The sequence below is a fragment of the Nicotiana attenuata genome, chromosome 1 (assembly GCF_001879085.1).
Source record: "Nicotiana attenuata strain UT chromosome 1, NIATTr2, whole genome shotgun sequence".
In the NCBI taxonomy this organism is placed as follows: domain Eukaryota; kingdom Viridiplantae; phylum Streptophyta; class Magnoliopsida; order Solanales; family Solanaceae; genus Nicotiana; species Nicotiana attenuata.
The window spans coordinates 21728819-21742391 of NC_031989.1; the positions used below are offsets into that span (position 1 = coordinate 21728819).

The 13573-nt window shown below is 36.2% G+C and overlaps 2 protein-coding genes across 2 annotated transcripts; both read left to right on the forward strand.

Moving 5' to 3' along the window:
• Positions 2824-5213, forward strand: LOC109214546 (pentatricopeptide repeat-containing protein At3g62470, mitochondrial-like). Its single transcript, XM_019378513.1, has one exon. The coding sequence runs from the start codon at positions 2974-2976 to the stop codon at positions 5050-5052; it is 2079 nt and encodes a 692-aa protein (XP_019234058.1). The 5' UTR covers positions 2824-2973; the 3' UTR covers positions 5053-5213.
• On the forward strand, positions 6087-10215 carry LOC109214631 (dual specificity phosphatase Cdc25). Its single transcript, XM_019378600.1, has 3 exons — positions 6087-6285; positions 6401-6539; positions 9655-10215. Exons 1-3 carry the CDS (start codon positions 6200-6202, stop codon positions 9835-9837), a joined length of 408 nt encoding a protein of 135 aa, XP_019234145.1. The 5' UTR covers positions 6087-6199; the 3' UTR covers positions 9838-10215.

Here is a 13573-nt window from a genome sequence, read left to right on the forward strand (position 1 = left end):
CTTATCACCTCTAGGCAATCTGCTAGCATAGCAGAGACATCCAAACACCTTCAGATGAGATAGTTGAGGCAACCTGCCATGTAGGAGCTCAAATGGTGTTTTTCCTTGTAGCACTTTAGATGGTAATTGATTGATCAGATATACTGCAGTCCTCACACAATCTCCCCAGAACTTTATAGGCACTGAACTCTGAAATGCCAAGGCTCTAGCCACTTCTAGAATGTGTCTGTGCTTTCTCTTCACAACTCCATTTTGTTGTGGAGTATATGGACAACTGCTTTCATGAATTATGCCATAGGAAGACAAAAGTTCATCACACATTGAGTTAAAGAACTCACTACCATTATCTGATCTAAGGATCTTAACAGTTTTATCAAACTGATTCTTTATTAAGGCAAGAAAGTTTTTCAACAATACAATCACTTCACATTTAGACTGGATCAGGCAAATCCAAGTATGTCTACTGTAATCATCTACCATAGTAACAAAATAGTATCTTTTATCATATGTAGGTTTCCTGTAGGGACCCCACACATCTAAATGCAACAGTTGAAAAGCACAATTTGAACTACTGTTACTAACAGGAAACTTCAGTCTACTTTGCTTTGCTAAAGGGCAAGTCTCACAACAGCTTAACTGTTCAATATCTAGTTTATTTTTGACATCTGCAATATGTTGCATTGCTTCAATAGAAGGATGTCCAAGTCTCCAATTCCATAGCTTTCCACAATCATCATCCTTATGCACTGCTGCTCCAACTGTAGGTTTTATTCTTTCTTGCAGTATGTATAATCCTTCCTTTTCTTTACCAATCCCCAGAACCTTCCCATTGAAGAGTCCCTGGAATACACAAAAATCAGGAAAGAACAAAGCCACACAACAAAGCTGTTTGGTTATCTTGGACACTGAAAGTAGATTAAACTTGAAATCTGGCACATGAAGCACATTCTCAAGCTTGTAGCTTCCCAAAATTACTGCATCTCCTATATTTGTGATCTCTACTCTACCACCTGTAGGAACCTGCACTTTATTGTTATTTTGACTTCTCAAGGTTCTAAAAGTGGTTAGTAACTCCTTGTATGGTGTAATGTGGTGAGATGCCCCTGTATCTATTATCCATTCACAATCAAAGTCTTTGGATAGCAGTGAGGTCATACCTGCCATGTTACCTGTTATGTGATCTGCATCATCACTGGTTGTTGGTTTGTTCAACATGTTCATTATCTGTTTGTATTGCTGTTCAGTGAAAAAGTGACCTTGTGTTTCTGATGACTTCATGTTTTCTCCTGCTACTGTGGAATTAGCATAAGGTCTGAATCCGCTGGTTTGTGATCCTTTCTTCTTGCTTTTAAAAACCCTTGGGTAACCAACAATTTTATAACAGTTTTCCTTCAAATGTCCCTTATAACCACAATGCTCACAGATTATACCAACTCCAACCCTTTTAGGTTTAGGACCTTGGTAAGTTCTTCCTGCCAGCATTGTCAATGGCTCCTTGTTAGCATCTACTACTCCTAACAATCTTTGACTCTCCCCCTGAGAAACAGTTGCATAGGCTTCATTTACAGACACTACAGATCTCCTTGCAAGTAGATTGCTTCTTAGATTAGTGTAGGATTCATTAAGTCCCACAAGGAACTGCAGTAATCTCTGTGACTTCAAATGAACTACATAAGGTAGGGATTCCTCACAATCACAGGAAGGAAGTGGAGCCAAAACGTCTAACTCATCCCAACAATCCTTCATTTTAGAGTAATATGAAGTAACAGACTCAGTTCCTTGCCTCAAAGTGGCAATTTCAGTCCACAAGTGAAATATCCTAGTTAAGTTCGATCTATCAAATCTCTCTTCAAACTCACTCCATACCTTCTTAGCATTAGATGCGTATACAATACTAGCCATCAACTCCTCTGCTACAGTGCTTCCTATCCATGACAAAACAATAGCATCGCATTTCTCCCATTGCTCCGCTAATTCACCCTTGTACATGCTTTTAACACAGGTTCCGTCCACAAAACCTAGTTTTCCTTTGCCTCGAAGAGCTAATTTCATGGCTCTACTCCACAAAGCGTAATTGTTTGGTCCTGTGAGCTTCAGCTGTATTAGGATGAGCCCTGGCGAATCTCCAGGTTGAAGATACAGCGGGTGATTGTGATCCAGAGAAGTAACTTCATTTCCTGTCATTTTTCAGAAAATCGAGCTTCATGATCCTCTGCAATCAGCTGGGAAATCGCACAATTATGCTTTGTGTTCTTCTGCAGATCTCGATCTGTTTCAGCGCATGAGTTGTCCTCAATTTACCCACTCTGATACCATGTTAAATCGAGGCATGCAATTCGTGTGATTAGGGATTTCTTAGATAGAGAATGAGCAGAGAAGGAAGAAGAGAACTGTTTTATTGATGTCCAATTCGAGGCCGATACACAGCTTATATACAGACCTCTCTCGGCTCACTCACGTGCAAATCACATGACCTTTTAACTAACTCTAAAACAATTTTAACTAATAACAATTCCAGCTAACTGCCAGCTAATCACAGTTAGTGCTGGTGCTAACAAAGCTAATAGCTACTGTTCTACACCACTTCACTTCTGCTCCTCTTCATCTGCTTCTTTATATTTCATTAAAAATCAACCATTTTGTTTGCTTAAAATAATTTAAATCTGTTTACACAAAATTTGATCAATTTTGACTGGTTTTCAAATTATGTATTCCTCTAAGTCTAATTTTGCTTAAAAAATGTTTAATTAATGGATGTCCAAATTAATTTAGTAGAATAAGTTGACGTACAAATTACTATGCACAAGGTACAATTCTGACAAGCATAATCTTATTATCCGGCATAAACTCCCCAATCGGCCCTTCCCTACTGTCCTTTCCCCCAGTACTGTAGAAGCCAAATCTCGCCGCTGCAAAACCAGCGCATAATTCTCATCTGAGCGGCGAAGTTTTTCCACTTTCAATGGACTCCCAATGGCTATTTCTATGAGAAATCTTGAAAAAGCTGCAATCTTTAAACCTTCTCCACACTTAATTCGACAGCTCAACTTCAATGGCCAACTCCTCAAAATCGCCGCCACCCAGTTGGATGATGAACAAGCCACAAGGCTACGAGGAAGAGTTGGAGAACAACAGCAAGTGTTCCTTCTTGTTGGTAGCTCTTTGCCCTTGTCTCGTTTGTTTCATTATCATACTAATTGCAGTATTCATCTTTCTCATTGTCAAGTTTCATCTTTTTTGCCACACCCCACTTCACTCTCTACTTTTCAAGAAAAGTTGTCATTGACTAATGCCGGAAAGATTTGGCCACTTTTGCCAAAAGGATGTTCTTATATTGCCAATATTCATCCAAATGTTCTGAGTTCAAAGTTGGATTGTAGGCAATTCAGTACATCTATTTTGCCACGCCCCACTTCCCTCTCTACTTTTCAACAAAAGTTGTCATTTAGTAATCCCAGAAAGATTTGGCCTTTTTGGTCCAAAGGATGTTATTATTTTACTGGTGTTCATCCAAATGTGAAGTTTTTGAGGTTGAGTTGTAGGGGATTTTGTACTTATGTAGATAATGATGGTGAATTAGAAAGTGATAATGATGTTGAGAGTGAGAGTGATGAGAGGGTGGAGTCGAAGGCGGATCCTAAAGAGGTGGATAGGGTGTGTAAGGTTATTGATGAGTTGTTCTCATTGGATCGGAATATGGAGGCTGTTTTGGATGAATGTGGGATCAACTTGAGCCATGATTTGGTGGTGGACGTGTTAGAGAGGTTCAAGCATGCTAGAAAACCAGCATTCAGATTCTTTTGTTGGGCGGCTCAGAGGCCAGGTTATGCTCACGATTCAAGAACGTATAATGCAATGATGGCAATACTTGGAAAGACGAGGCAGTTTGAGACCATGGTCTCGGTTCTTGAAGAAATGGGGGAGAAAGGTTTGCTTACGATGGAGACATTTTTGATCTCCATGAAAGCATTTGCTGCAGCAAAAGAGCGGAAGAAAGCTATTGGGATTTTTGAGTTGATGAAGAAATACAAGTTTAAAGTTGGGGTGGAAACTATCAATTGTTTACTTGATGCCCTGGGAAGGGCAAAGCTTGGGAAAGAAGCACAGTTATTGTTTGAGAAATTGGAGCATAGATTTACACCAAATATACAAACATATACAGTTTTGCTCAATGGTTGGTGTAGAGTAAAGAATCTGATGGATGCTGGTAAAGTATGGAATGAGATGATTGATAAGGGATTTAAGCCTGATATTGTCGCCCATAACACAATGCTGGAGGGGCTGTTTAAGTGTAAAAAAAGGTCTGATGCGATCAAGCTGTTTGAGGTTATGAAAGCCAAGGGTCCATCACCCAATGCAAGAAGTTATACAATCTTGATCCGAGATTTGTGTAAGCAGGGGAAGATGGATGAAGCCATTGACTACTTTGAGGAAATGCTTAGTTCCGGAAGTGAGGCAGATGCTGCAATTTTTACCTGTTTGGTGACAGGCTTTGGAAATCAAAGGAAGATGGATAAAGTCTTTGCATTGCTGAAGGAGATGAAGGAAAAAGGATGCCCACCTGATGCACGACTGTATAATGCGCTGATCAAATTAATGATAAATCGACGAATGCCAGATGATGCAGTTATTTTATATAAAAAGATGATCCGGAATGGAATTCGACCAACTATTCACACTTACAATATGTTGATGAAATCATTCTTCATGACGAAGAACTATGACATGGGTCATGCAACTTGGGAGGAGATGAGTCTGAGGGGTTGTTGTCCTGATGAAAATTCTTACACTGTTTACATTGGAGGGCTTATAGGGCAAGGGCGATCTATGGAGGCTTGTAAGTACTTGGAGGAAATGATAGACAAAGGCATGAAAGCACCTCAACTTGACTACAACAAATTCGCGGCTGATTTTTCTCGGGCTGGTAGGCCTGATATACTGGATGAGTTGGCTAAGAGGATGAAGTTCTCTGGAAAGTTTGAGGTCTCAAGTCTCTTTGCTAGGTGGGCTGAGATGATGAAGAGTAGAGTAAAGCGCAGGGATCCCAGCTGATGGGACTGTAAATCCCTCTTGTAATAGAACATCTTGTTTTTTGTATGTTTACCTAGTTATTCATTTGTTCTTTTGGCATTCATTAGGCTTCCTGGTAATTTAAGTTTCCTCATCTCATGTATTCTTTCCTCACATTAGTGATTTTCTTTTTCCTTATAAAAGGCAAGAACTCTGTATAATTTTGATACCCCCCCCCCCCTTTCCCCCGGGTCCCTTTAGCAGTCTGCATAATTGCATTTGTACCTGCTTTCTTTGACTTCACCTCTTCGATCCCAGCAGCGCCTGCATGAGAAGCCTTATATTCTCGTGGGGCTGTAGTATGTTTCGCCGTACCTTCTGGAAGAACAAAGCATTGAAATCATACATATCTGTTCCAGCTGCATGACAAAAAAGACACAGAGCTATACTTGAGTTGGAATCATACGGGAGGCTGTTCTTTGAGGATTCTCACATTTATTAAATTTTAACCGAAAAAACAAAAACTGAGAGGTGGTGGCTTGTTTTGTGAGATGTACAAGAAAGGAGTTTGAGTTCTCTATCGTATCTGGAATGAATATTGAATACATTATACATCAAACTTCTCTCTTTTCTGCAGTAGGTACACTTTTGGACCTGTCCAGGGTACATGACACCCTGATAGATAGTCATTAACAAAAGGACATGTTACATAAATTGGCGAAGCATCATACGATATATATAATCCCCCAAAAGCCAATCAACTAGGTGGCATTAGTTTAAAGTTAGCACAATAAAATAATTTGATCCTACACAAATGATAGCAGAAAAGGAACATGAAATTCTCTTCAACCCACTTAGGTGACCTTCATATTATGCAGTTAAGCACATAAAACTTGATTCCGGGCTGTTTGATTAACCTTATTATTTGAAATAATTTCGGTATTAGATTCTCCTGACCTATGCTGATTGAGAAAAGATCTACTTGCTAAAACTTCTCCTTTCTTACATATTATTTTATTATTATTATTTTTTTAAAAACTTTTTTGTTATATTTTAGATTCCTTTCCTACGTATTACTAAAGGGAATTTATCTTCGAATTATTTGATTTTCCTAATTATTATTTTCCTTTTTCTATGTCCATATTTTCTTGCTTTTGGAGAAACTTAGAGAAGCCAGAGAGAGGAAGACATGGCGGCAAGGAGCATCACATACATTACCGGCTCTCAGCTTCTCTCTCTTAAACGCCTTCCTAACATCGCCATCGTCGACGTCAGGTCTTACAAACAAACTCTGTCACTCACGTGTTCTTTCAGATCTCTATTTTATGTCTATTTCTGCTAAACCCCCATATATCTGATTGCTTTTGTTTTGGCCTCAAATTATTTGCAGGGATGATGAGAGGAGCTACGATGGTCACATAGCTGGCTCACTTCACTTTGCTAGCGATACTTTTCGTGATAAAATTCCCAGCCTTATTCAAGCTGCTAATGGCAAAGATACCCTTGTTTTTCACTGTGCTCTTAGCCAGGTTCAAATCTTGTTTCCTTACCCACTTTCTCATATTTGTTAAATATCTTTTTCTTTTCTTGTGTTGGTGTTTTTGCAGTTTTTGGTTAAAGATTCTATCTTTTGTTGGATTTTAGTTCTATCTTGATCACTCTACAGTGTTTGCATCACATTGGCATGAGATGATTTAAATGGAGTAACGTGGTCAGTGAGGATTCATATAGTCCGTCCCCAACTTGTTTGGGATTGAGGATAATTGTTGTTACTTGATCACTGTACAGTTCTTTTGGGCTTTGACTTATCTGCTGTTGATACATTTCTGTATGGAACTGCTAATGGCATCTTGAACTTATCCCAGACTAATCTTAGTTTCTAATCTATATTGTGGCTATTGTCAACTCCCTTGGCATTTCTTTTGCCAGATTCAGTTTTTGGTTAAAGAGTGTTTCTGCACATCTCCTTATTGAGTTTCAGTTGATTGGGTTTTTAGGGGTTATCGGCTTGAATTTTGAATTGGCCAAAATTATGGAAAGCAGGGTGGTATAGGATTTCAACTATTACTAGTCAGATAAATAACTTTTAGAGTTATTGCTGTTGGTGGAACTAAAGATATCAAGATCAGTAAAGATATACAATGAAGCGGGGAAGACTAATTAGAGAGTCTCACCTTGCTTTTCTTCCTTAACTTAACATTTCCCTTAGTATCATCTATAATTTCACAGTCAATCTATATTAGTCATACAATTTTTACAATTTGAGTTTTACCTTAATTTTTCCTTTCCTTTTACTTGTTATGATGAGTCGTACAGAGCAATTATAGCCTCTGATTTCCTTAGTTGCTTCTGCAAATCTTTTTTCTTTAGTTCCACTTATGGATGCTTTTCTTTGAGCTACTGTTAGAATAGACAATTATGGTCAAAAATCTTTCTATGGTGTATTAGGTGCTCTATGGCTAAGGTAACCACAGGGATAAGTGCTTAGGCAAACACACAACTTACATTCATGGTCTAGTTTAGATGCAAATCTTCCTTGAATTGCATCCATGGTAAAGGAAAGATTACACATACTGAAACATGAAATGACGTCCAAGGCCAAATCAACATGTCATGGAAGTTCTTAAGAGTGTTGTATAGTAGATATTAGACTAAAAGTAATCATGCCACTGTTATCTTTGTCTCTTTGCTGAAAAGCACATTATGCCTTAGCATAAACCTTCAAAACTTGGTTTTGTTTCTGGAATTGCTCCAAAGTAGCAATCCTTGTATTTTCACAAATAGTCCAAATCTCTTTTTGTTTTCTTGGGTAACGGTGGTATTTGGGTCAGCTCATCCGTTACGATCAGTCCAAGGCTTAGGCAGATGTGGATATTCTCACCTGGTGTCAGCTTTGCTGGACTCCGAAATTTGGTTTCGAAATTTATTATTCCAACTCTTTGACTGCTAAGCCCATCCCTTTAAGAATAATCCATGCTTTTAGTGGTTTTTCAGATTGTTACTCTGCACTATTAATCGACTTACAATTTTGGCATAGATTTGCAGTTTACTGTCAATGAGTTTTACCTACCACCAAAAGCTTTCACTCTTTGGTTAATAACAAATTAAGGACCTATTATTGTCCAAGTCCAACTTCAGATGTTCACTTGACAGTCACTATATAATAGTACATAGTTCTTCATGCTGTTGCTGTTGCAGCATTCTCTCCTTGTAAAAACCTTCAGAGATGGTTCTGCTGCACAATTTTTTAACTTCATTTGGTGGGTACAACTTCTAATAAGATATGCAACTCTCTGTTTTGCACCATTTAACCAATAACTTAAATATATGGGCGAGTTCCTTTCTTCTTCCAATAACATTCTGTATTCCTCAATCCAATCTTGAATGCTATTTGAAATTCAGAAGAGCTGTGTGGAGGATTTTGTTAGGTCAATATGTAAAGCTATTATAATATTTGACTAAGATCTGTCTAGTGGTCTCTTTGGGCTGTATATCCATTCGGTAAAAGAAAAGGAGAAAATGAAGCATCTCCTGATTCCTTGTGCTAGCACTACAGGTAGATATGTCATCTGTACTCATGGATGAAGCAACAACTAGAAGTTAATGAATAAAGTAAATAGAAAGATGAGGGTAGATTATAGAGATAGAAATATCAAAGAAATACGCTAGGTTGTGATTTTGTAGAAGAAGTTATAGTTTGCGGAGTTGCTACTCTAGAGTAAACCTGGAAAAGAGACAACTAATAGCTGATGGTCACTTGTGATTACTTACGAATAAGTATAGAAGAAGGAGGTACCAGTTCAAAGATAAGGCTTGCCTTTTTCAAAAATGTGAAATTAGCACTAAAGTTCAAAGCCTAAAGGCTCATGTTATGCTAATTCTTGCTTTTGGTCTTTGAAATTGCGCATGTGGCTTTATTGCTACATTAAGGGGTCGTTTGGTGTGATGGATAAGCAAAAATAATCCTGGGATAATAATTTAGTACCGCCTTATCCCTTGTTTGGTAACAGTAATCCCAGGGTAAAACAGTAAAATTGACAATCCCATGATTAATACAATATACCAAACAGTCAATAAGAAATAATACCAGGATAACCAATCCCATCATAACTTGTTCAAGCCAAACGACCCCTAAAGGAATAATACTGTACATTGCCAGTTTTAGTAATACATTACTGCCTAAAGGTTTTTTTTTTAACAATTGACCAAGCAAAAATGTGCATAATATTTTCTACAGTTATGAAATGGTTGTGTTGTAACTCACATTCTAGGCTTTGTAGTAGAGTTCGGAGTACTCTCATCTGCTTGCTAATCTCTCATAGTGCAAGCAGTGACACCATCTTCCTGCTTCACTTTAAATTAAGCTTCTCCTCTTCTACATAACAACTTTTCTTTATAAAAAGTTCTTTCATTATGCAAGAGGATAATGAAGTGTTTCATGTGGTATTTTAATGGAATTGGACCCTCGCACTGATTATTACATCTTAAATAACTATTCATTTACGTGTTGAAATATGTTGTAGCCTCTGCGCATGTTGTCCTAGTGATTGCAAGTTTTGGAGAACAGAAGAATATACCTCCTATCTGTATGTCTTCTTTTCACATATCGGTCAGCGTATTGAGTTGTCAATGCCTGTTTTCTAGGTTCGGGGACCAAAGTGTGCCAGGAGGCTTGCAGAATATCTAGCTGAGTCGAAAGATGATGCAGGAATAAAAAATATTATGGTATTGGAACGTGGTTTTAATGGATGGGAGGCATCTGGTAGGCCAGTTTGTCGTTGCACTGAGGTCTTCTGCAAGGGTCACACCGAACAGGCACAACAATAAAATTAGATAAACCATGCCAAAGAAAAGGGATATGTTGCATCCTGATATTATAGTCTTTTGAATGCATATATCAACTATAAAAAATAGAGTTGTGACCTGGGAACACAAGTGACTATTTGGCTGCTGATACATGTATTTGCTCAACATATGAAACTGACAATATTATTTGAGATGTAATGCTGTCTTGAATTACGTTCTTGTAGTTCTCCTCATCAAACAAACTGCAGGGAAAAGCAAAACAACATTTGTTTGATTGTTACCATAAAAAGATGGGATACCTTAAAATCTTCTACACTATGAATTCTATGTAATGTAATGTAATGTAAATATAAACCGTGCAGCTGCTTTACAGTTCAAAATTTGTCTTTTTTCTTTTCAGTTTTCGTCCTTTTTACTAATATATTTTAAACATGTTCTTTGTGACAATCCGTCGTATAAATATTACTATCCGAATTATCTGCTATACAGTCAAGGTAAAAATGATCTCTCGTCTCTTAATTTGTTCTTCTTCTTCTTCTCGTGTGTCTCTTCGTCAATATCGTTAGTGCTACTCAACACGCCTTTATTTGTCATCAAAATAAAATAGATTTCTCTATGGTTGAGAAGGACCTCCACTTGTAGGGCTGCTATACGAGATGGAGATTTCACTTTTTGCGAACATAGTTAGACATGAACTGAGAAGCTGCTCCACTTGCATTGTTTAGGGCAAAGGGAAGTAGTCTCAATCGGGCATATGTGACTAGGGGTGGCAATTTGAGCCCCAAAATCATTCAACCCGTTCAGAGATTGGGCTACAAACATTTTAGGCTGAGCCCAAGTTAACCCATTATTTTTTATACCTCCTATAGTAAATAAATATCCTTTTAAAACATTATTTTCTATAGCTACCTTTTAGGTTTTATAGCAAAATATGTATTTATGGTCACTTCCTACTGTTTAGTCATTAAATACGCTGGATAATATTATTCTCTCTCCTACCTTCTGTATACAACTTAACCACTATCTCCCCCCCCCCCTTTCTCTCTCTCTCAACGCCTCTTCTCCATGAATACAACCTCGATTCTCTACATATTCATCTCCATTGTCTCGCAAAATTTTCAAATTTTTTTGCTCTAAAAAGTTGTGGTAAGTATTAAAGTTTATAGATTTTTCGCTGGTATCAGAATTGAATGGAAAAGACAAGACAAAACGAAACAGAAAAGGATAAAGGAGAAACAAAGATCTGGAGAAATACAAGTGCAAATCTCATTTTTTTCATACATATACACTATTTGAAACTTTATTACCCTTAATGTCTATGTTTGTGGCTTCAATCAAGAGATTTAGTTACACCCTTTCCTTCTTTCTCTCCTTTCTCCCTTCTTATTACCAGCACTTAATTGAAAAAAGATGCAGCTGCATGCGAGACTAATTTATTTCTCAAATCTTAAAAGTTGGGTGTGAAAGAAAAGATAAAATCACACCTAGTTATCAATATCTAAATTCATATGTTATAGATTTTTTTTCTTTCTTGTTTAACAGGAACAAAAGAATTGGAGAGGGAGGGGTCAACAGTTAAAACATACCTCCTTCCCTGTGTGAAGCAGAAACATCAAGACTCCTTTTGAGGGAAGAGAACAATATTTCAGCGTGACAGGTGGTTAATTTTCTATTGATTTGTTTGCTTACCTCGTTGAATTAGAGAAATAACTTAGATCATATGAAAGGATAAATATGTGGAATAAGATGATCCAATAACAAAAACCAAATTTATACAATATGACCTAGGAATTGATAGTTAAAAAATACTTGTCAGTATTCACAGCACGCTTTGAACTTTCTGATATCTTATTGCACTGTTATGGGTGTAGCAAGGATGTCATGAAATCGGATAGAAATAGGTTAGTCAAAGGTTAATGGTGCAAGGATACTCAGGCATTTGGACAATATTTGGTTGAAGTTAATGGAAAAAATAAAAGTATAAAAGTATAATATATACATAATAATTATATATTATACAACTTATCTACAACTTTCATACATTATTTATACCAAGTTATATACAACTACAATATCATACTACTTAAATACAATTTTTATACAAATTTTATACAATGTGTCTTTTGTATATTTTGTATCCGATTATATATATAGTAAAAATAAATTTCATACAATTAATTATATATTATACAACTTATCTACAACTTTCATACATTATTTCTACTCAGTTATATACAACTACAATATCATACAACTTAAATATAATTTTTATACAGTGTTGTTCAACTTTCATACAATAGTTAAATAAATAAAAGAATAATATATAAACAACAGAATATAATTTTTCTACGATTTTACTACAATTTCGTAAATATAATGTATATCATGTCTTCTTTTTCTTCTTCTTCGAGTTTCAATATGAAATTCAGCCAAAATCAAGTCTATTCTTCACCAAAACCCCTCAAAATTGAGGTATAAACTCCAAATAATATTTCCAATAGTTTGCAACAACACCCAATCCAAACAAATAATGATTTTTGAAAACCCAAATTCGAATTCAAAGTTTCAAAGCTTTTTAATGGCTGTAATGGTGGAATTGCTGCTCTCTTTTCCTTTGCTTTACATTACTGAAATTAGGGATTGAGATGCATCACTACCCGGACGACCCAGAGGGCGCCGGTACCGGTAGCGACGCCCCACAGTGGCAGCGGCCTGGATATCGGTGGATTGGGGACGGAATTTGGGGTTGAGGAACTTGAAGAGTCCGTTACCTTTATTTTCATTGTATTTCAATGTATCTCGCTGTATTTTATAGTATTCATTCTCTTTAGTTTTTTCTACTTTTTCAATATATTCACTGTATTTAATTGTATTCAATGTAATTATATAATTTCAAAGCTTCACTCTGTTTCACTGTTTTCTCCAGCAGTATGTATTCAATGTATTGTAGAATGTATTCATATATTTTTTTAATTAATATAATCTATGTATTCAGATGTATATATGTATTCAAATGTATCTGTAGTAAGTATTCATATGTTTTTGCACTATAGATAACCTGTTATACTTCATGTATTCAATGTATTTTTATGTATTTAACTGTATTCAATGTAATTATATAATTTCAATATATAAATCTATTTGTAAAGATACCACTAAATTTGTTTTAGTAAAGCACTAAAAAAAAAAAAAGGATGGATTGAATCTATGAAGGTTGCTCTATTTTTGGGGTGTTTTTTGGCTTAGAATCTTTTCTATAATTGGAAATACAATTTTTGCGTGTTATAATTGAGTTTGTTGAGTTATATTAGGAGTCTATCACGTTAATTGATTAACTTACCGTTTTTAAACAGTTGAAGACCTTTTCTTCCCGCAGATTTCCGTTACTGTATTCACGAATACAGCTCGCGAATACATATGAATACAGTCTATGTTTAGCTGGACTTCCTTATTTTTCGCCGAGTTTTCATGAATACAGTAGCTGAAATATATCGAATACACTCTATAACAAGTGAAAACATAACTATAGGAAGTAATTAAGTAAATGGAGCTAGAACAAGTTAATAGCCACTAAACAATAATCATTTCTGAAAATTCCTCTTTTTTATAGCTCATTCTGACATATGAAGTAGCCCAAATGCAAGCCATGAAGCTCAACCAAAACAAAGGGATCTCAATCCACTTTATTTAGAAATTTACTTAGTTGCCCCAATTTTACTTTTTTTTTTATTTTTTATTTTCAAATTTCTATTTTTTC

What these genes read in the sequence shown, in the direction of transcription:
- LOC109214546 (XM_019378513.1), top strand. Translation starts at nt 2,974, where the DNA reads ATGGCTATTTCTATGAGAAATCTTGAAAAAGCTGCAATCTTTAAACCT.
- LOC109214631 (XM_019378600.1), top strand. Translation starts at nt 6,200, where the DNA reads ATGGCGGCAAGGAGCATCACATACATTACCGGCTCTCAGCTTCTCTCT. An exon ending in ATCGCCATCGTCGACGTCAG is followed by an intron (nt 6,286 to 6,400) that starts GTCTTACAAACA and finishes AATTATTTGCAG; the next exon opens with GGATGATGAGAGGAGCTACG. An exon ending in TTCACTGTGCTCTTAGCCAG is followed by an intron (nt 6,540 to 9,654) that starts GTTCAAATCTTG and finishes CCTGTTTTCTAG; the next exon opens with GTTCGGGGACCAAAGTGTGC.